Source organism: Electrophorus electricus, chromosome 10, assembly GCF_013358815.1.
Source record: "Electrophorus electricus isolate fEleEle1 chromosome 10, fEleEle1.pri, whole genome shotgun sequence".
Classification (NCBI taxonomy): domain Eukaryota; kingdom Metazoa; phylum Chordata; class Actinopteri; order Gymnotiformes; family Gymnotidae; genus Electrophorus; species Electrophorus electricus.
In genome coordinates, this window is record NC_049544.1 from 2665001 (window position 1) to 2685000 (window position 20000).

At 50.0% G+C, this 20000-nt stretch overlaps 2 protein-coding genes across 7 annotated transcripts in view; both read right to left on the bottom strand.

The window, feature by feature from the left end:
* grik5 (glutamate receptor, ionotropic, kainate 5) overlaps positions 1–8740 on the bottom strand; it is a 53797-nt gene extending 45057 nt beyond the window's left edge. For 2 of the 3 annotated variants that reach the window (XM_027019461.2, XM_035531015.1), the window contains exons 1-3: positions 8463–8740; positions 6436–6765; positions 5408–5611 (exon numbers count right to left, since the gene is read on the bottom strand). The gene's annotated coding sequence lies outside the window, so the exon portion shown is untranslated. Of the gene's footprint in view, positions 1–5407; positions 5612–6435; positions 6766–6986; positions 7165–8462 lie in introns of those variants that run through there. The other variant, XM_035531017.1, reaches the window with a different exon arrangement.
* Positions 8741–11626: 2886 nt separating this feature from the next.
* The window catches only part of znf574 (zinc finger protein 574), a 13638-nt gene continuing 5264 nt past the window's right edge, over positions 11627–20000 (bottom strand). For all 4 annotated transcript variants that reach the window (XM_027019473.2, XM_027019474.2, XM_027019471.2 and 1 more), the window contains exons 3-7: positions 18267–19755; positions 17429–17906; positions 15784–15878; positions 14307–14740; positions 11627–12594 (exon numbers count right to left, since the gene is read on the bottom strand). In XM_027019473.2, the coding sequence (XP_026875274.2) occupies positions 12085–12594; positions 14307–14740; positions 15784–15878; positions 17429–17906; positions 18267–19755 (3006 nt within the window). In that variant the 3' untranslated portion in view covers positions 11627–12084. The remainder of the gene's footprint in view (positions 12595–14306; positions 14741–15783; positions 15879–17428; positions 17907–18266; positions 19756–20000) is intronic.

Genomic DNA, 20000 nt, shown 5'->3' on the forward strand with positions numbered 1-20000 from the left:
TGATAGCAGTGTCCTGACTCATCTCTTATCTTTCTTTAAATAGAGTTTGTCCTCAGCAGAATTGTCAGTAAACCAGTAAACCCAATGAACACACATCCTTCTCATGTTGTTCTCAGGTCCCAGAAAGTTTGCAATAAGGTTGATCAATATGGACAAAGTAATATATTGTGAATATATTGCTACACACTGCAATTGCGATTGCTCTCTTAAACAAATACTGTTATTGTTTAACCAAATATCTAAGTAGCCACTCTTCACTTTACATATGCTTGCTGATCCCTTAACCAGGTTCATGAGGCATCTCTGATGTCTTAAAGAAATTCTCACAGATGTGTAGGGTGAAACACTAAAGTTGTTAATGAAAACTATTTGTTGAGGGAGTGTATACAATTAAATTACATTTTTTAATTCTATTATTATTATTATATTTATATGTAAATGTATATTTTGTTTTGGAACTCAATTCGTACATAGGTTATTAAGCTTCACTACTCAAATCTGTTTTAAAAATAAATTTAGGCATAAACCATTAGATTTTAGTGCCTTTAAATGACTATGAAAACCTCACATTCAGTCAGGTGTGTCTAACCTTTTGACTGGTACTGTGGGTGTATGTATGTATATGTATATATATAAAACAAGGTAAAGGTGCTCTATTGAACTTAGATCTAGTGACTGTGAATTCATGTTCAAGAAACCAGTTTGAGATGATTTGAGCTTTGTGATGGCATATTATTCTGCTGGAAGTTGTCGTCAGAAGACACCGTGGTCATGAATGGACATGATGGTCAGACGCAATACTCAGGTGGACTGTGTTGATTAAGTGATGCTCATTTGGAATTTGGTGCACTGTGCCAAGAAAATATTCTCCACACCATTACATTACCGCGGATACAGGACGGATCCGTGAAGGCAGGATGGATCCATGCTTTCATGTTGTTTACACCAAATTCTGACCCGACCATCTGAATGTCAGCAGAAATCGAGTCTCAACAGACCAGGCAACGTTTTTCCAATCTTCTATCGTTCAATTTTGATGAACTGAAGCAAAGTGCAGTTGCCTGTTTTTAGCTGACAGCAGAGGTGCCTGGTGTGATCTTCTGCTACCGTAGCCCATCTGTTTCAAGGTTCGACGTGTTGTGCGTTCAGATATGCCCTTCTGCATACCATGGTTGTACCGAGTGGATATTTCAGTTACTGTTGCCTTTCTATCAGCTCCAACCGCTATGGCCATCCTCCTCTGACCTCTGGCATCAACAAAGAATTTTTGCCCAGAGAACTGCCACTCACTGGATATTTTCTGTTAGAGATTTTCTTCCTCGAGATGGTTGTGCGTGGAAATCCCAGTAGATCAGTGTTTTCTGAAATACTCTGAAATACTCAGACCAGCCTGTCTATTGTACCACGGTCAAAGTCACTTATATCACCTTTCTTCCCCCATTCTGATGCTTGGTTTGAACTTCAGCCTACATGCCTAAATGCATTGAGTTGCCCCTATATGATTGGATAATTAGATATTTGCATCAATGAGCAGTTGAACATGTGCACCTAATAAAGTGGCCAGTGAGTGTATATCTGAAGATTCCAGGTGAGTAACTGCAGTGGACTGTGATAAGAGATGTAGAGATCTTCAAAATTATAGTGAAGTACACAAGTCACATCTGTACACTACTCCATCCACTTGGTTACGGCGTACTTGTACGCTCTGCCTGCTAGCATCTTGCATCCTGCTGTTATGTCCCGGTTTGTTACAGAGACATCTTTGCACAGTCTGGTGTATTCCTGGATCTTGTTTGTTTCATCCTGGATAGTGGCTCCGACGCTCACTAATGCTCTCCCACCCCCCTCCTTCCGCGCAGTGTACTCGGAGTGCTGGATTTGGGATGAAACCCTCTGTGCATTGTGAGGAGGTTCCTTGTCTTGATGTCAGTGGCTTCTGTCTCCTCCTTAGACCGGCTTGTTATGCCTGCGGGGTATCTGACGAACGACTGGTGGAGTGGAGGTGATAGCCCAGATCCTCCCATTCCCAGAACTCCCAGCTCTCATTCCCGGAATTCTCTCACTCTTTGTAGGTATAGTGGCTATAGTTGCTTTCCTTGTGACCTCTTACCATTTGCCTGTTAGAATCCAAGGTACTTGTAGCTGCCCTCGACATCTATTCTGTCACATTCCCCTCAGTTCTAGCTACCTTCCCTCTCCTCAATCTAGAAGACTCTTCAAAGATAAGATACTTTGATAAAACCAAGCCCCCCTTTACTCTTTACCACAGTGTTGCTCTCTCTTGGTGTTCTCTTAATCAGATTCATGAGGCTACTGCCTGTGATGTCTTGAAGAAATCTTCACATATATGCTGAATATTTCTCAGACATAAAGCAATTCCTCTCGCTATAAATTCAGAAGCACTTTGCTTGCACAGGTGATGAAACATCCAGTTTCTCTGGAAAACTTGTGTACTTCACTACAATTTTGAATACTACAACCCTCTGCACTTACTCCCCTCAAATCTTATATATATAGACAGACAGATTTCCAGGATTCGTCATCAATTTATATGTAGGCTATCAACTATTTTTATTTGTTTTAGAAACAACAAATTTATATTGATTCAAATTGATTAAAATGCCTTTAAGGCTATGGAGATTTAAAAAATTAAAAAAAACATACATTCAGTTAGGTGTGTCTAAACATTTGACTATATATATATATAAAACACAGTGAGTCCTTATATGATTAAAAACTAATCTGTATAATAATACCAAAATTACCAAAATAATTTTTGTCTGCTGGATTAGACGATTTCCATTATTCATCAAAACAAGCACCAAGCAGTGGTGTGCAGTTCCTGGAAGGGGTCTAAATCCCCATGGCACACAGCGAACACTTTAGTGAGGCTTCATTTGTATAGAGCAGGCTTCAGCATGACAGCACTGCAGAAGTGAATAACAAGCATTAGTCTGTACCACCCTAGCACTCAGACACCATATCTGTTCTGTAGGACAACACACAAGTTTCTCCCACTGGTAAGATGCAAGATGGCTGGTGCTTGGGGCTCTGGTTTAGGCTGAGAGTTTATGAAACATTTTTTGGGGGGAAACAACAAGATGTAACTGCTCATGTGTGCACTTCAACCATCCTGAGGGAGGAAAGAACATTTTCAAATTAAATCATTTGCATCAAGAAGTCTCAACGCAAATGTCAGACCTTGGCAATGATTCAAACATGCCTTCTCCAGTTTTTAGCTTCCCAATTCGCATGTAATGGGGATGTAATTAGATTTCACTTCATTGTGCTCCACAGTGAAATTCTACTTGATCTAGACACCCTTGTGCAACTCCAGATGCCTGGAGGTCGACGTCAGCACAGCAGGTGTTCTATAAAACCTCGAGTACCCAGGACACACCAGGGCATTCATAGCCTTCCACTAAAGTTTATACTGTACCATTAACTTCCGTAATCTATGGAATGAGGGACATTTCGCTACAGTATAATGATGGGAGGATCTTAAGAAACAGGACTGTTCTTAACGCTTCTGTCTGAGCCAATCAGTGCATGAGAAGAGAGGAGAGGATGGGAGAGGAGAAGAAAGGAGAGGAAAGAGGAGAGGAGGGGGCAGGAGCGAAGGGCGGGGGAGAGGTGGAGGGCTGAAGAGTGGAGATGAGGGGTAGGGGGAGGAGATGAGTGTCAGTGGATGAGAGGAGCATCAGCACTGGCTCAGAGAGCATACTGCAGTAAAGCTGTACTGGGTGAGCCACTGTTCACTGCAGCCAGACTCGGGGCTGGCAGCTCTGTGGCGTGGGTTTTAGAGGAGAGCCTCTTATTACTTTCCATTGGCTAACGCACATCCCGCTCCCCGCCCACAGTGGCCGCCGCCACCACAGGTGTCTGACCAGCAGGGACGCCGCCGCGTGGTGCCGCATGGCCCGGGTTACCGTCCCGGAGCCTGGGGGGGAACGGTGCTTGGTCTTGCTCTTCTCTGGACAGCGTCGCACAGGCGTTCTGTCAAGCCCTATCCTTTACAGGGAGCAAGTCAGCTGGCGGCTGTTACTAAAGCAAAGCTACATGCTAGCAGGCCGCTGAATCACATTTACATCCCTCTGAACGGCCAGAGACGGCGAGGAATGGCGGCACCTGTAACGTGAGCCCATAAACACCATGACGCAGGTCATTTGGTTGGTTTATGTGAGAGAAACACTTTCAGGAACTGCCTGCTTTACTCTCGGTTCGGCATTTGCTAAAATTTATGTAAGGTCTGTCATAAACAGAGTTTATGATCTCCAACACCTGAGCTCCTCCCGGTAACCACAGCCTGCCAGTAAACAACAGTGGCCTGGCACCATGGCAACAGAGCAGGCTAACATCAGAGAGGTGGGTAAATGCAGCAGCGACAATGGCTAATGAGCGGCCTGTATGGGCTCCAGCTTTGCCTTACGAGTGCTAAAAATGGCTGTGTCAACAACACACACGCACACGCACACGCACACCAGTGCCATGGCATTACACCAGAAGCCCCATCGCACATCACATATCTATAAACAGTCATCTGCCATAATCTTCTCATGCTTTCCTTTATCATAATTTTAGAGCAGAACACTGCAGAAAAAAATGGGAAAAACTGACTCAAAAAAAAAGAAAAGAAAGAAAGCGTATGAGACTTCCCCTTCTAGTTCCCTAGAGCAAATCTCAGAAATCCTCCCTTACAGTGACAGACTTTGAGCTTCCCTACATCTGCGCGCGAACCGTGTATAAGTTTTGTCTGGAGAAACTGCGCTAATAGGCTTTGCTAGAGTCCGCCTCTGTCCTCATGGAGCATGGACCTGCGGTGGGGTGTGGTGAGGTGGGGTGGAGGTGGAGGTGGAGGTGGAGGTTAGGGGGTTCCAAGCGCAGGCTCACTGGGAAAGTGTGTGTGTATGTGTACGTGTGTTTTGGGGGTAGGTGTTCTTCACAGCTCACTGGCGTGGTTAAGGGCACATCCACACTGAGTGTCAGATAATGCAGAGTGCAAATGACTATAATGTGCACTCTCTTAGGGAGCTATGGAGAAGAAAATATATATATATATATAAAGTGAGAGAAGAGAGGGAGTGTTTGTATATATTTTTCTGCAGTAATTTATATAAGTGGTGGTTCAGGACAGCAAATTGAAGGAAGCAGTCAAGCAAGTGAACATGAACACACACACACAGGTGAGTGCACACACATATTCACACACTGATGTGTGCACGCTTGAGGAAACATGAGAACACCAACAAATCCTTGTCTAGGCCTTCACTGGAGAAGAGTGTGTCTGATAATCTAAAATTTGATCACTGGTCACACACATACACGCGCACACATGCACACGCGCACACACGCGCACACGTACGCACACACACTCATGGAGGGAGGGAAGCCAAAGTTGCATACTTACAGCGTGAAGCATGCGTCGTCAAGAGCGGGCCGCCATGGGTGTCGGGGGTTGGCCGGCAAAATCGGTCCTCTCCGGGAATGCGTTGTTGCGGCCAGGGAGAGTGGAAAATCACGGTTCTGGCGGGACGGACCGGCAGCCGGTCTTTAACGGGAGGCTGAGGAGAGCAGCACCGTGGAAGTCTGGCGCTTTTCAACTGCAGTGGTGCTGTAATGATCCAGCAGAAAGGGGGGGGGGGGGGGGGGGGGGGGGGGGGGGGGGGGGGGGGGGGGGGGGGGGGTCACATAAAAAGAGCCTTCCCCACACAGCTCAGCTCAGTGCAGCCTGGGCAGGCACCACCAACACCAGCAATAGACATGGAACTGGAAACCAGCAGCCTGGTCCTTTTCTCTCATTCTCTGCTCTCTCGTCCCCTCAGTTTGAGCTGATTCTGAGTGATGTGAGAAGGGAGGGCACAACAGACTGGAAACAAACAATGGACAGGCAGACGACGGCACACACTTTCGGCACACCGCTCTTCTTCTCCGCCTCCGTCTCCCCGGCAGATGTTATCTCCTCCTCCCTGAAAACATCAACTCGCACCCGGAAAAGGTCACGGCGGCGTGCGTGTGCGAGGTCTCACTCCTGCTCACGCTCGGGCCCACCCGCGAGCACTCGCTCGTTTACACACACGCGTTTAGCTGCTTCTTCCTGTTGGCTTCCTTCCCCTGCCTTTACATATCGCTTCGGGCGCGCGCGCACGCACACACAGATGTGCGCGCTGTCACACACACCTCCAAGCACACGTTTCCCTCTGAGCCACACACACAGGCGGCACTACGGTTCTGCCCTGCACTGCGGCCCCTGGCCACGACGATCTCCGTCTCTGATCCTTTGTGTATTATGGTCCTCTCTCCAAGCTGGAAGGCCTGAAGGAAACTCAGGTTCTGCCACTGTCATCCGTGGAAACATGTGCCTGCTTCAAGGAAACACTCAGGCATGTCCTGGAAGATGCTGTCCCCACATAAAAAAAAAAAAAAAAAAAAACTTACCGGAGCCAAGTATCCGAGTAAACAATAACAGCCTGACCCAGGGAACGTTCCAGAAAAATGCACCGAAGAGCCTCTTTTCCGCTCATTGAGGTCTTTGTTGCATCGTAGGCATCCGAGAACATTAACACCTCAACACATCCCGCGGTCTCATGCACTCCTCACACGCATGAGGGTTCTTGCAGAGGAGAGCAGCTCCTGCCTTTACAATGACGTTTCCATGCCAATGGTGACCACAATCCCTTTGACTAGTGTGAGCAGAGGTCAAGGTTGGCGTTCTCCCAGAAGAGGACCTCCTCTCAACAGGCTGGAGGTGGTTCCTGACGTTAAAACCTGAGGAGAGACAGCAGAGAGTTCAAAGGTTCACCACAGGTCTTCACTTCCTTAATTCATCAGTCTGGTGAAAAGCAAAAATACCTCATCAAACATTCATGCTAATGATCAGTTATTAATAAGAAGTGAGTGGGGGAGAGAGGAGTGAGAAGACAAACCCACAACCAACACCACACCCCACCCCCAGGGGATACCAGCACTCAGATTCCACTTCTCCTCACCAAACTTTTCCCTCGCTGTTCCCTTCTCCAGACTGTGCTCCCTTTCCCAATCCTCTATTGCTCCCTCAAGATGATCACTTCCTGGACAGACATGCACTCCCCACCACAGCACACACACACACACACACACACACACGCACGACTCAGACGCAGCTCTCTGTGTGTTAGACAGGGTGAGATGGACATGGCACTTGTTCTTGTTGACAAAGCAAGATGGAGAGAGAGCGAACCAGAAAGAGAGAACCAGAGAAAAGCAAATGAAAGAGAGGTGGAGAAAACAAGAGAGACAGTCAGAGTGAAGATGAAGAGATGTGGACATCTTCAACGACCTCCTTTACAGCTCTCCTGAGTATTGTGTTAAATCAACGCACAGCTATACACCTGTGGTACCACTTAGCTTGTTAGCACCGTGTATGAGTGCCAACATGGAAAGTCTCATGTTTATCTCGTGTGTGTGTCTGTAAGAACAGGGTGTGAAGAAACAGTGGCATGAGGACAGGGTTCACATCGATCAGACATGAGAAAGACGCCTCTGAGGGAGCTGACAAAGACCGCTGTGTTCTTAACACACACACACACACACACACCAAGCAACAAATGTCAGAATGACTAAAGCTATAAGCGAATCCGAAGTCAGATGTAGCTGTAAGCTGTGCACACGCAAACACACGCACATACAGGCACATGCGCACGCACACACACATGCACACACGCGCACCGTTAGCTAAGCAACAGGAGGGACCCCTGCGTCCACCGTACATAAGCAGCGAATGAGCGATTGATGAGGACATCTGAGAAGACACGGACCACAGCCACGTCTGAAAGCAAAGCAGCCTGATCCCTCTCAGATCCATCAGCAGAGGATGGCACTCTCTGACTCAGAGTGTGGGATGGAGGGATGAAGAGAAGAAGGGGAGGAAGACAGCAGACAGAGAGAGGCTGGGGTTAAACAGAAGGGCCAGCAATGGCAGACCAAATGCTCAGAGTGTGCTGATGAGAGCAGCCGAAAAAACAAGAAGGAAAGAGAGGGATGAGGGGAGAGAGAGAGAGAGAGAGAGAGAGAGAGGCATGGAAAACTCTAAGCTGTAAGCTGTGCGGACTAGTCCTCCCTCCACAGGTTAACACAGACCCTGCTCTGTGAAGTCCTTCAGAACAGAGCTTGTTTGGATCACGGCACACCATTTCCAGAATACCAATCACCGGCATCACACACACACACATGCCCAAAAAGAGGGGGAAGCGAGAGAGAGAGAGAGAGAGAGAGAGAGAGAGAGAGAGAGAGAGAGAGAGAGAGAATTAATGGTATGGCACCCTCTGTATTGGTAATTCAAAGGCAAGACAACAGAAGTCAATCAGCGTTCCCTCCTCCTGGTCTTATGGACTCTACATGACGAACAGAGTAATAAGTGTGAATCGGCCATGGCCGTGATGCAATACGACACACAGAGACAGATGCGCACATGCACACACACTTACTGTGAGGCAACGACCCCAGTAAGAAGGTGTCACGGTCCAGTCGGTGCTGAGGCGTACGACGGGGGAGAACGTTGGAGCGTCTCCTCCTCCTGCCGCTGACCTCCTCCGTGGCTCCTCACTGCGTCTCCGGCAGCTGGAAGGCTCACGGCTGTCCACATGGACGCGTTCGCCTCCCTCGTCTCCTTTCCCGCTGGTTGAGCGTTGTCTCTCAGGACCCCTGTAATGTTCTCCGCTGTAATTCCACAGCAGGGCACCACAAGCTGCATTCGCTCTCTGACTCCGACCCCCTCCCTCTCTCTCTCTCTCTCTCCCTCCCTCTCTCCCTCTCTCTCTCTCTCTCTCTCTCTCAGCTCATCCCCCATACCTCCTCTGCTCCTGGTTTAGTCCAATCGGCTCACGCTCCTGCCCGCTCCCTCCTACAGAAAAAAAAAAAACAAAAAAAAAACGCTCATCTCTTTCTCCCTCCTCTCTCCATCTCGCTCCCCTTCTCTCGCTGATTCCTCAAAGACGAATAGCACTCCCCCGTCCCTCCCACTCTCCACCGTGGAGCTCAGCATTCAAATAATAAATGAAAGAAAGAAAAAAAAAAAAAAAAACAGCAATAGAAGATCTGGTCCAAGGGTAGGATTGCACATGCACCTGTAAACACGCATGCACAGCCCGGCGCGTGTAAACTAGCATGACTTGCATGGACACGCCTGTACATACATGCACATGCACACGCAGCTCCGGTGGGTTACCAGACCATGTCGTTTGCATAACAGTGAAGCTACTGTGGAGCTACACGTCCACTGTTTACGTTTGGTACCGGCCGGGTTCACCATCAGTAGATGAGTTAGCCCTACGGGCGATGTGCAGAGGAGCTCCAATTTCTTAGAAATAATGCGCAAAACAATCATTACAAGACATTTATGCACTAATAGTGAACGCATCTAAATCCCATGTTTTTCATATTTATAGCACATCACACTATTACTCTGCTGTTCAACAATTTTTCTTCTTGTCATCCCTATTATGTTTTTCACAGCACTTTCGTAATAACCTTGAAATAGGCAATAAATGCACACACACACACACACACCCTTGAACGCGTCTCTTTAATTACTGTTGTTATTTACACCTGTTGTCATGCGGTAGTCGTTCTCACTGGTGCTCTGTCTCTCGCTCCCTCTCTCCCTCTCTTGCGGTCTCTCTCTCTCTCTCTCTCTCTCTCTCTCACATACGCACATCAGGCTTTCCTCTCATCTCTTCCCTCAGTATTCAGGCAGCAGTCGTTTCTCTGCCTCAGCTTGGCACCAGAGCCCCATCAACATAGAATTCCCTTTTACACCACACCACACACACACAGCCCTCAGACTGACACAGTAACACACAAGCACACACGGGCATAAAAGCCCAGTGTGAGGACATGAATGTGTGGAAGGCCTAATTTCTACACGCAGGTCTAATAAGCGTGGCAGTCTCTGTATGGCCCCGTAATCCTGCTATCTTTGAGGTTTTCATGTTAACCTTTGCCAAGACAACTCAGAAACCTGAGGGGAAAGTGAGAGATGGAGCAATGCTATAGAAGCAAGGGAGGGGTGGGTGTGGGTGAGGGAGAGAGAGAGAGAGAGAGAGAGAGAGAGAGAGAGAGAGAGAGAGAGAGGGTGCGGGGGACAGAGGAAAAAAGAGGAGGAGGAAAAGAGGGAAGGAGGGAGGGAAAGGGGGAGAAAGACGAGGGAGGGGCAAAGAGAGAGAGAGAGAGAGAGAGAGAGAGAGAGAGAGAGAGAGAGAGAGAGAGAGGCCAGCAAAATTGCCATTCAGTTTGTGCACTGTGGCTCACTAGTGGAATAATGATTAGCTACTCAGTATTCTGGTCACATCGCCTCTACTATCAATGAGAGAGAGAGAGAGAGAGAGAGAGAGAGAGAGAGAGAGAGAGAGAGAGAGAGAGAGAGAGAGAGAGAGAGAGAGAGAAAATAGGAGGGGAAAGGCGGAGGAGAGGAAATGCACAGGGGAAGAACCAAGGTGAACAAAACAGGAGAGGATGAGGGGTGAACGTATGCCAGAGTGAGAGCCCGAGCGAGGGAGGTGACGAGGCAGGCCAGGCGAGCGTGGCAAACACATCAACAGGATGCACGCACGCGCGCCTCACACGTTCCGCCACTGCTCAAGGATAAACATGAATGGCCCTCATCTCGTGCACTACACTCGCAAACGAGCACGCAGTCTGCGCTCGTAGCATCGAGGGAACGTTCGTGCAAAATACGCAGCTGCTCGCGCACACTGCTGCAAGGCTCTAGCGCACACACACACGAGAGCAGTACACAAGGGGAAACGCTTTGTCAAAGTCATAGCAGGTACAGCCACCTCAGCAAAGAGAGAAACACACTGCAGAAAGGGGGGGGGGGGTGTGGATACTGACTCAGTGATAAATGAGAAGTTAAACATTTGTACACAAAGAACGACTTGATGCAATGTCTGCTAAGGGCCAAACAGCTGTCTCTCGCGCACAGCTATCACATTATCACAGTACCGACCAAAGAAACCAGCGGATGCGATGCGCCTTTCCAAAGGCCAAAGCACTATGTCAGTAAAGCGCTTTCTTAAGTGGCATCTAATTGCACATACGCCGACGAACACAAGACAAGTGGCGGCGTGAGCGCGAAGCCCGAGAGCTCGGTGGCGCGCGGCCATTGAAATAATGCATCCATCACACGCGCCACCCCCCGCGCGCGCAGCCACACACCTGGAAGGGTGCAGTAGTGCACGAGCGTAGTGTCGGCTCAGGAGGTTTCGCGCGACCTCAGCAGCGCGCTTCATGGTCATCGCGTGGTCGTGTATTAATAGCGTCTCTGATTAATAACACGTTCGAGGATAAACGTATGCGCCTGATGCAAAGGTGCAGACGTCAGCACAGGACGTGTCTTCTCGTCTATTTCAGAGATTTTTTTTAAAAAAAAGTTATACGAGGTTGCTGTTTCTACACGACCCCTAATAAAACGGCATAAACACTACGTTTTGTCCAAGCATCAGCTCCTGAGGTGATGGTTTACCTTAGGCACGTGAAGGGCGCGTGAAAGGGACGCGACTCAATGTGTTTACCAGAGAGAAGCGCGTGTTTATGGGTGTTTTAATTAAAAAGAAATTACAAGATAACACACGAGGCCAAACTGATATAGTCTTTTTATTTAAAAACACACTACAAATGTTATGGACCACACATGCCAAAAGGAAACATAGTGAGAACATAAAGGCTAATGTATGTACACTGCTCTTAAACGGCGCGCTCAAACGCGGATTTTACCGCCTTCCTTTTAATTCAGAGTAGTTGAAACGTGTCCTTGTCCACTACTGCCAATGAAGACCAAAAAGGTAAGTAGGTCTGCACAGCTTCTTAAATTAATCATCACCCACTCTCTTACACTTTTTTACTTACACACACACTCACACTCATACACTCCTGTAAGGCTTTGAGTTCAGCTCATTGTCTCCTTCTCCCTTTCTGCCTCTCTTTCTGAGGCCATCCTCACCCCCTTTTTTGCAAATTGCTCCATCTCTCACTGTCTCCTTCTCTCATCTCCATTTGCTCCCTTATCCTCCCCTTTCTTTTCTCCACCTCTCTCTCCCTCCATCCCCTTTTCTACACGGTCTCCTCTATGATGAATTCTATGGTGTGCGGGACCTCCTGCCCCTCAACCAACGATATAGCTGGCATCGCTACGGTCGGCATGCCGACACCAGGGTGGAGGAAGACCACGGAGGGGGTGTGCTGTTCGGCAACCACCGTGCCATCCTGGAGCAGCGGCAGGGTGGCAGCGGTCGTCGTGGGCGACGGCGCCTCTTGCACCAGCAGGATGGTCTGCACGGCGGCACTGTTGTCGTCGGCCACGGTGGCTGGCGGGGGGGCGGGCTCGCCAGCATGCTGGCGCATGTGCTTGTCAAGGTTGGGGCGCGAGCGGAAGGCGGTGGGGCAGCGGGGGCATGCGTAGGGGCGCTCGCCGCTGTGTACGCGGGCGTGCTCCGTCAGGCGCGCTGCCACGCTAAAACTCTTGCCGCACACCCAGCAGGCAAACGGGCGCTCGCCACTGTGGATGCGCTCATGGTCCTGCAGGTGCGGGAGCTGGCGGAAGCGCTTCCCGCACTGCTTGCACTGGGAGAGAGAGAGAGAGAGAGAGAGAGAGAGAGAGAGAGAGAGAGAAGGGGGGGGTTAAGCTATAGCAGCATTACAGTGTAGTACTTTACTGTAGACAAAGTGTATTGACAATATGCAATATATCATTGATAGTTTTTTTTTAATAACAACATCTTAAATGATCTTTTCTAAAGGAATAACAGAAGATGTAGACTGATGCTTTTGCAATGCACCCATTTGAGTGGAATTTTATTGAGAGTGACAGGAAAAGAGTGAGGGAATAGAGAGAAGGAATGGAGAGAGAGAGAGAGAGCAGGAAAGAGGGAGCAGCAGTGGATAGAGGGCCAGGCGCGGCAGAGTGAGCAAGGACTCTGTATCTGAGTACTTGGCACTGTACTGCCTCTGCAAAAACGTCAATGTCAAAAGTGCATATTATTTGGAATACAAGTTGATTTTTTTGCCCCAGTGTGGCCCAATTTAGCTACACTGCAAAGAAACAAACTCCTGAAGCATAGGCCCTCCTGCAGAGCACACCTCGAGGCTCCAGTACGCCCAGACATCCACGCCAGCGTCTGGACTTGCTACAGTCTCACAGAGGGCAAGCGAACCCTGGCTGGCTGCTAACTTCACGCGGGAAGGAACTCTCCCACCTTTTCAGGGCTCAGTTAAAGCGACTGATGTTTGCAGCATGCTGCCGCTCCCCAGGTGGGGCGCCTGAATCTGTATCTGGGGTTTCACTTCTCCAAGCCTGACTGGCATCTAGGTGGAAACGTGAGCAACAGAGCCCTTATCTAGTCCCCCGGCCTCTGTCAGAGCTGGCTGGTCGGTGCCGCAGAGCAACCGGGGGGCAGCAAAAAGGAAATGGACCTCTAATGGAAGATATTTCAACAAATTATATTCGTGGGATAAAATCAGATGTACAAAAGCACCACAGAGCTGCTCGCAAAAATAATTTGTGTCCTACATGTCGTAATTGATATCGTAATGGGAATGACTAACGCTTCGCTTGAAATCAAAGCCTTGTGCTTTTGTGCTTTTTAAACGTATTATGAGGACAAATCCAATGTCAATTAACGACCATGGGAAGAACAATCGAGTTAGACTAATGGACTCTCGTGAAAATTAGGTAGCAGACTGAACAACTGTGTCAATTCCTTATGAATCATTTGCTTGATCTGATAATAATAATCCTCTCGGCATACACGGAACGACTTGTAACGTCAGACAGTGCAGCAGAGTCAACGGTAGCTCATCTGGGACCTGGTTGCGGGACGTTGCCTCATGTAATCACATAGCCCTCAGAGTCACATGAACCAGACCCAAAAAGCCTTTTCGGAACAATGAAAATTGTGTTGTTCGTTACACACCAGATGAAAAACCCACAAAGCCAGAGGAAGGTGGCACCGATGGCTGGGCAGGAGTGTGATTTTATATACCCTGAATCAGTTAAAGTTGGACGTTTCAACACGGTTACACTGCGATTACTTCTTGACCCGTTAAGCATTTTACAGTTGTATAAAATCTGTCTGAATACACGAGGGTTTTCATCCTAAATGGATATATGAAATAAGAGTGTACAAAGTTTGAAAATAAACCTGCACAAGTGTTAGAATAGCCGGCATGCTCTCTGTAGTCCCTGTGATGTCAGTCAGATTTTAGTTGTACATATGTTGTGATATACTTTCAAAGTCTGACTCCAGGAAAATATATGATGGGGGGTGTAAGCTCACCTCGAAAGGTCTCTCGTCGGTGTGCGTGCGCATGTGCACAGCGAAGGTGGAGGCATAGGCGAACTCCTTGCTGCAGTAGTCGCAGGTGTAGCGGCGGGGGGCGCTGCGCTTGCCCAGGGCGCCGCGGCAGTGAGACAACACGTGTTCAGCCAGCGCCGAGCTGGAGGCGAAGCGCCTCCTGCAGGGTGCCAGAGGGCAGCGCAGCGGCGTCTGGCCCGTGTGCGAGAGGCGGTGCAGGTCCAGGCCGTCCTGCGTCACGCAGCGGTGGCCGCACATGTCACACTCCAGCTGGCCGCCCACGCGGCCGCGCCCGTGGCCCTTGTAGCGGCGGCGCTGAGGTGGAGGCTCGCCCGTGCAGCGCTGCAGGTGTAGGTCCAGCACGGCCTGGTTCAGAAACTGGGAGCCGCACTTGGGACACGACTTGGGCTCCTTGTCTGGGGAAGGATGTTAAAATAACACACGCATTCAAAATATCTACTCATGACAGCGCAGGATTACAAATATACACACATGCACTTTATAGATCGCTTACCTACGGACAGACAGAGAACAGAGAAAGAGAGAAGGACTGTGAGACAGAGAGAGAGAGCAAAAGCACTACATCCATTAACACACCCACGCACCTTATCGGGGGGGGACTCCATGCACAACACACACATACACTTTACACTCTTTATCTAGAAAAGGGAAACGGATGAAGGAGAGCCGCTTAAACAGAACACAAAAATCCACCTTGCGCTTCTTATCTTGGGCAGGGGGAAAGATGGAGAGAGAACTGTTAACCCACTTCGCTAACTCCGCCTTATCTGGAGAGGTGAGAAGAGAGAAGGATATCCGAAAACGGAGCCATCGTGGAAGCCCGTGCAAGGCCAGGCTCTCCTGCTCCTGGGTGGAGCTCCCACTAGTAGCCTGGCTCTCACCTTCCACCCGTACAGCAGAGCACAAACCCAGCCTGACCTGACTCTTACCTCCCCTCTCACCAATTAACACCCATCTTCTCACGTTCTCTTCCAAAGGCACACCCACCCCGCACGCATGTGCACACGCACGCCCACGCAGCTGCACACACTGGTGTGACTGATATTGGACCGATTCGAAAGTGACTGATCAGCAGCTGATCTTATCAATACGTGCACCTAATCAATGTGACCTCTAACCCTATCTGTTTAGTTCTGCCTGAGTCGAGCTCAATGAGAGCACAGTCATCTAATGATTCTGTAGACGCAAGTGTGCATGTGTATACGAGAGGGACCAAGAGAGGCAACTGGTACATAACAACAATCAAGTGTGAACACATGGCTGAGCCTGCAGCCAAACAGGATCGTGTGCGCCTCTTGCATCAGTGTGTGTCCGTTCCAGGCAGGGACGAGCCTGCCAGCATTCACACTGTGCATTTGTGTGCGGCTACGTTCATTCGTGCGCGGCTTATGCGAGCCAAGCCCGACTGGGAGGTGTGTCTCTTGGGTTGACCTCTGACCTTGGTGGATGAGGGAGTGCAGGTCGAGCTCCTTGCGACGCTTGAACGCCTGGCCGCACGTGTTGCAGGGGAACGGGTGACTGGTGTGCAGAAGCCTGTTAATGCAAGCACACAACATAAAAGTGATGAGAGAGAGAGAGGGCTACCACGCACTAGCTTTAGGCAGGCAGACTATTATCCAACACTGGGATGATTTAATAGTGACATTATTAAGCAAACGATTGCTCTGTTGCTCCGTCACATACCATTACTATGTCATCTTTATTTAACCGTTCCTTTTGTACACGCAGCCTAATAAATGATTAAACGTGTATCGAAATAGGGAAGACTTACACAAACACAATATGACCCAATTATTAAAACGTTTTTCAAACCTCTACTTGAAAAGATAACACTTTTTTTTGTTACATAAAATAAAATTTTTCACAATGCAAAATGCCCTAGTGATGCTCACTGAATTTGCTGTTTTTAGTACAAAAAAAATAGGCTTGTTGGCCTGAATCCCCGAAAAGATAACTACAGGAGGATAACTACAGCACTACACTAATGTCTGAACCAATCTAAAATAAGAACCTTCAACAACAGGGGGAGGGTCCCCCAATCTAGACCCACAGACCCTACAAAGGAAACTTTATTTCATTTCAGCATGGAATGATCTGTGTTAACTAGCCGGGGCGCCTTCAGTAGTGATGCTTTACGGCTGGACTGCTGTTATACGCATTTCTGACTGCGCTGTAATGAAAGTGGACCATCTTTGTAAAGAGCAGATCCGTCACCACTAGAACAGCCAGATGTAGGCAATGGAGCCTGGAGTCATCTTTCTTAAAAGGAAAGCGCATCAAACAGAGCAAAACAGGGGGGAAATACAATTAGAAATAAAAAATAATATTGGTAGTGGACTAGCACCATCTGACCTTCGATTAGAGTCCATATTCTAAGATTTGACCCTTATGGCCACTACATAATTAGTTCACATTCCAGACAAGCAGACAATTTTTACTTCTTTTTTTTTAAACCACTACTAAAAATTCAGACATGTTCCACAGGGAACAATTTGTTGGACGTCTCGTATTGTCCGCATCATCAGATGTAATACGTATGCAATTAAGAAGAAATAAGTCCCTCTTCACCATGTTCGGACACCTTACGCTCCACTGCACGTGGTAATGTGTTCCACGTCTGACCATTAGCACCACGTTACATACACTCACGTGGTCTAGTTCTTCTACCGACAACACACTCTGGAATTCCACTGAGGGCTCTGGACATGCCTAGTACACACACACACACACACACACACACACACACACACACACACGCTCCTTCCCATTACAGAGCGCAGGGTAGCTGACCAAGCCTGCACTGAGCCTTCTCGCTCTGAAGCGCAACATCTGGAGCTGAGGCTCATGACACCTGATTAATGGTTTGGTGGCGGGGCTTGACGAGCAGGAAGTGGGTTGGTCAGTAGGCTCCCTCTCTGGGTCATTCTCCATTACTCACTGTGCTAACATATCTGGACTACAGATAGTCCACGTTAGAAGAATATGGGGCCCAAGTTGTAATACTGTGAACATTGTTAGTATGCTTTAGTACACGTAGTGCTTTAGCCAAGCGTCTCCTACAGTCCCTGCCCCGTCACACGCACCTGTGGGTCTGCAGCTGGGAGTCCAGCTTGAAGCTGGCCGGGCAGTCGGGGCAGACGTGCAGACGGCCGTCCCCCAGTGAGCGGCCCCGGCCCTTACCCCTGGCCCCACCCCGCCTGTCGGGTGTGCCCTCCTCGTGCGTGAGCATGTGGCGCTTGAGTGAGGTGGCCTGGTAGAAGGCGCGGGCGCATATGGGGCAGGAGAAGGCACGGGACCCCCCGTGTGTCAGGCCGTGCCGCAGGAGGCTGGCCGGGGACGGGAAGCTCTTGTGGCACACGTGGCATCCGAAGAGCTTCTCGCCCGTGTGCTGGAAGACGTGCTCACGCAGGAGGCCACGGCGCGTGAAGCCCAGCCCACAATGCGGGCACTCATGAGGGAGCGGCGTGCGCGACCAGTCACGGCTCAGCTTAGCCGGAGCCTCCAGCGCGGCGTCGGGAGGAGGGGCCGAGGGCTCAATCGACGTCGCCACCCGCAGCGGCTCTGGAGAGGGGGGTTGGAGAGTCAGAGGTTTTTGGAGTCAGACACGGCTTTGCTGCAAAATGGTTTGTTTTTAGTCAGTATACATATACTACAGAGAAATCTATTTTTAGTGTAGATCAAGAAGAAGCGCATCTGCTTTCCTGTTACGGCTGCCAGAAGCCCTTTTAAAAGCTCTAGTGTCCAACTTGGACACAAAATGTACTGAAATGTAATGTACTGAATGTAAATGTACTGAAATTTTCCCCCAGATAACAACTTATTCGATGATCTCTGTCCATTTACCAAAAACGTTTCAAAATCTAACATCCTTTGTAAAAAGCGTTTAAGCGTGATGCGAGTCATGGACGGGCAGGAGCTGACCTGATCTCCTCAGCAGGATGATGTCCCTCTGTTTGGCTGGAGCGGTGAGCGCCGAGGTCAGCCTGGTGGAGGGGAAAGGCAGCAGCCCCACGGAGGAGCTCCCACGGTGTTGTTTGCGGTGGTACAGGTACTGAGTAGTGCTCATAAACTCCTGCCCACACTCCACGCATGTGTGCAGCGCCCCTGCCAGGCCGTGCTCGGTAGTGCGGTGCTGTGCCAGTTCCTGCTCAGCTTTGAAGGAGGACCCGCACTGACTGCAGAGGAAACTGGGGCCAGCTGAGGAGCCCGTGTTTGACGCTGGCACCTCCAGCAGCTCCTCCATCTGCTCCTCCACCTGCCCTTCACCGCCATCCTTTAGTTGCTCCTCATTCCCTGCTTCCTGCTCTGCCTCCACCTCGATCTGTGCCTGAGCCTCCACTTCTTCGGTGTTCTCCACCTCCATGCTCACCACGCCCTCCACCTCCGCCTCCACGCTCTCCTCCACCTCCTGCTCGCACTGTTGGACCTCGTCCACCCTTGCGTTATCAGGGTCCAGCTCCACCTCCACCTGGGCGACAGGCACCCCCTCGGGCAAAGCCTGCCCCAGGCCGGCGAGCTCCATCAGGCTCTGGCCCTCGCCGGCGGTGGCGAGCAGAAGCAGGCCCTCGCCCGGCGCCTCCAGCAGGGCGGTGGAGAGCTGCTGCACGGGCGAGATCGCCTCCCGCTGCACCCCCTCCACCTGGGCACGGTGCTGCTTGCGGTGATAGAGGAAGAGGGTGGTGTTGATGAAGCCTTCGCCGCACACGCCACAGCGATGGATGGCATCCCGCAGGCCATGCGCTGTCTTGCGGTGCGCCATCAGCTCTGCCACCAGGCAGAAGCACTGGCCACACTCCACGCAGAGCAGGCTGGAGAGCAGCTTCGCCTTCTTCTGCCCCCGCCGCTTCACTGGCGGGCTCTGCTCATCCAGGGGCTCCACCGCCGTTCCGGCAGCCTGCGTGGCCGGCACCTCCGACGGCTCATGCTCAGTTTCGGGCCGGTCACCATTGCTCGCCGAGCTCAGCAGCGAAGGCACGGCCTTGACTACTTCTTCTGGATCGTTCTCCACCAATTCTGCGAGTCCCTCTGCGGAGGTTTCCACACTCACTTCCGATTCAGCCCACTCGCCCTGCTCGGCGTCAGCTGCGGGGGGCTGCAGCTGAAAGGCAGCGACTGTCTCTATGTGCTCCGCCCCCTGATCCACCTCTGGCTCTGCCCCCGGGCCCGGGCCAGGCACCTGGCAGCAGCCCATCTTGCGGTGCTGCTGCCACAAGGAGAGAGCGTCGAAAAGGAGCTCGCAGTCAGCGCACTGGTAGAGGACGCGAGGAGCATCGGAGGAGGGCAGGACTTTCCGCCGGTCCTGTGTGGGAGAAAGCCCCGCCTCCATCTGGACAAGGCTCATCCCCAACTGAGTCAGGTCCGTGTCCACCTGACATTGCACCTGAGCAGCAGACAACGACTGAGCTGTCAACTGCAAAGCAGAGACAGAAAGGAGTCACGGAAGGAACCATTAAAAGAGCACACTCACTCAGAACTTCCAAAAACTCCCACAAGAGAAACATGGTCATCAGAACAATTCAGAACCATTTTAACAACAGAAAAGTAACAACATCAGCTTTTCACAACCTTAAGTTTTTTTTCAATCCCGACAGCGTCCCCAATAAATAACATCATCTTGTACGATGCTGTGACACTCAAATAGGAAAAAAAAAAAAA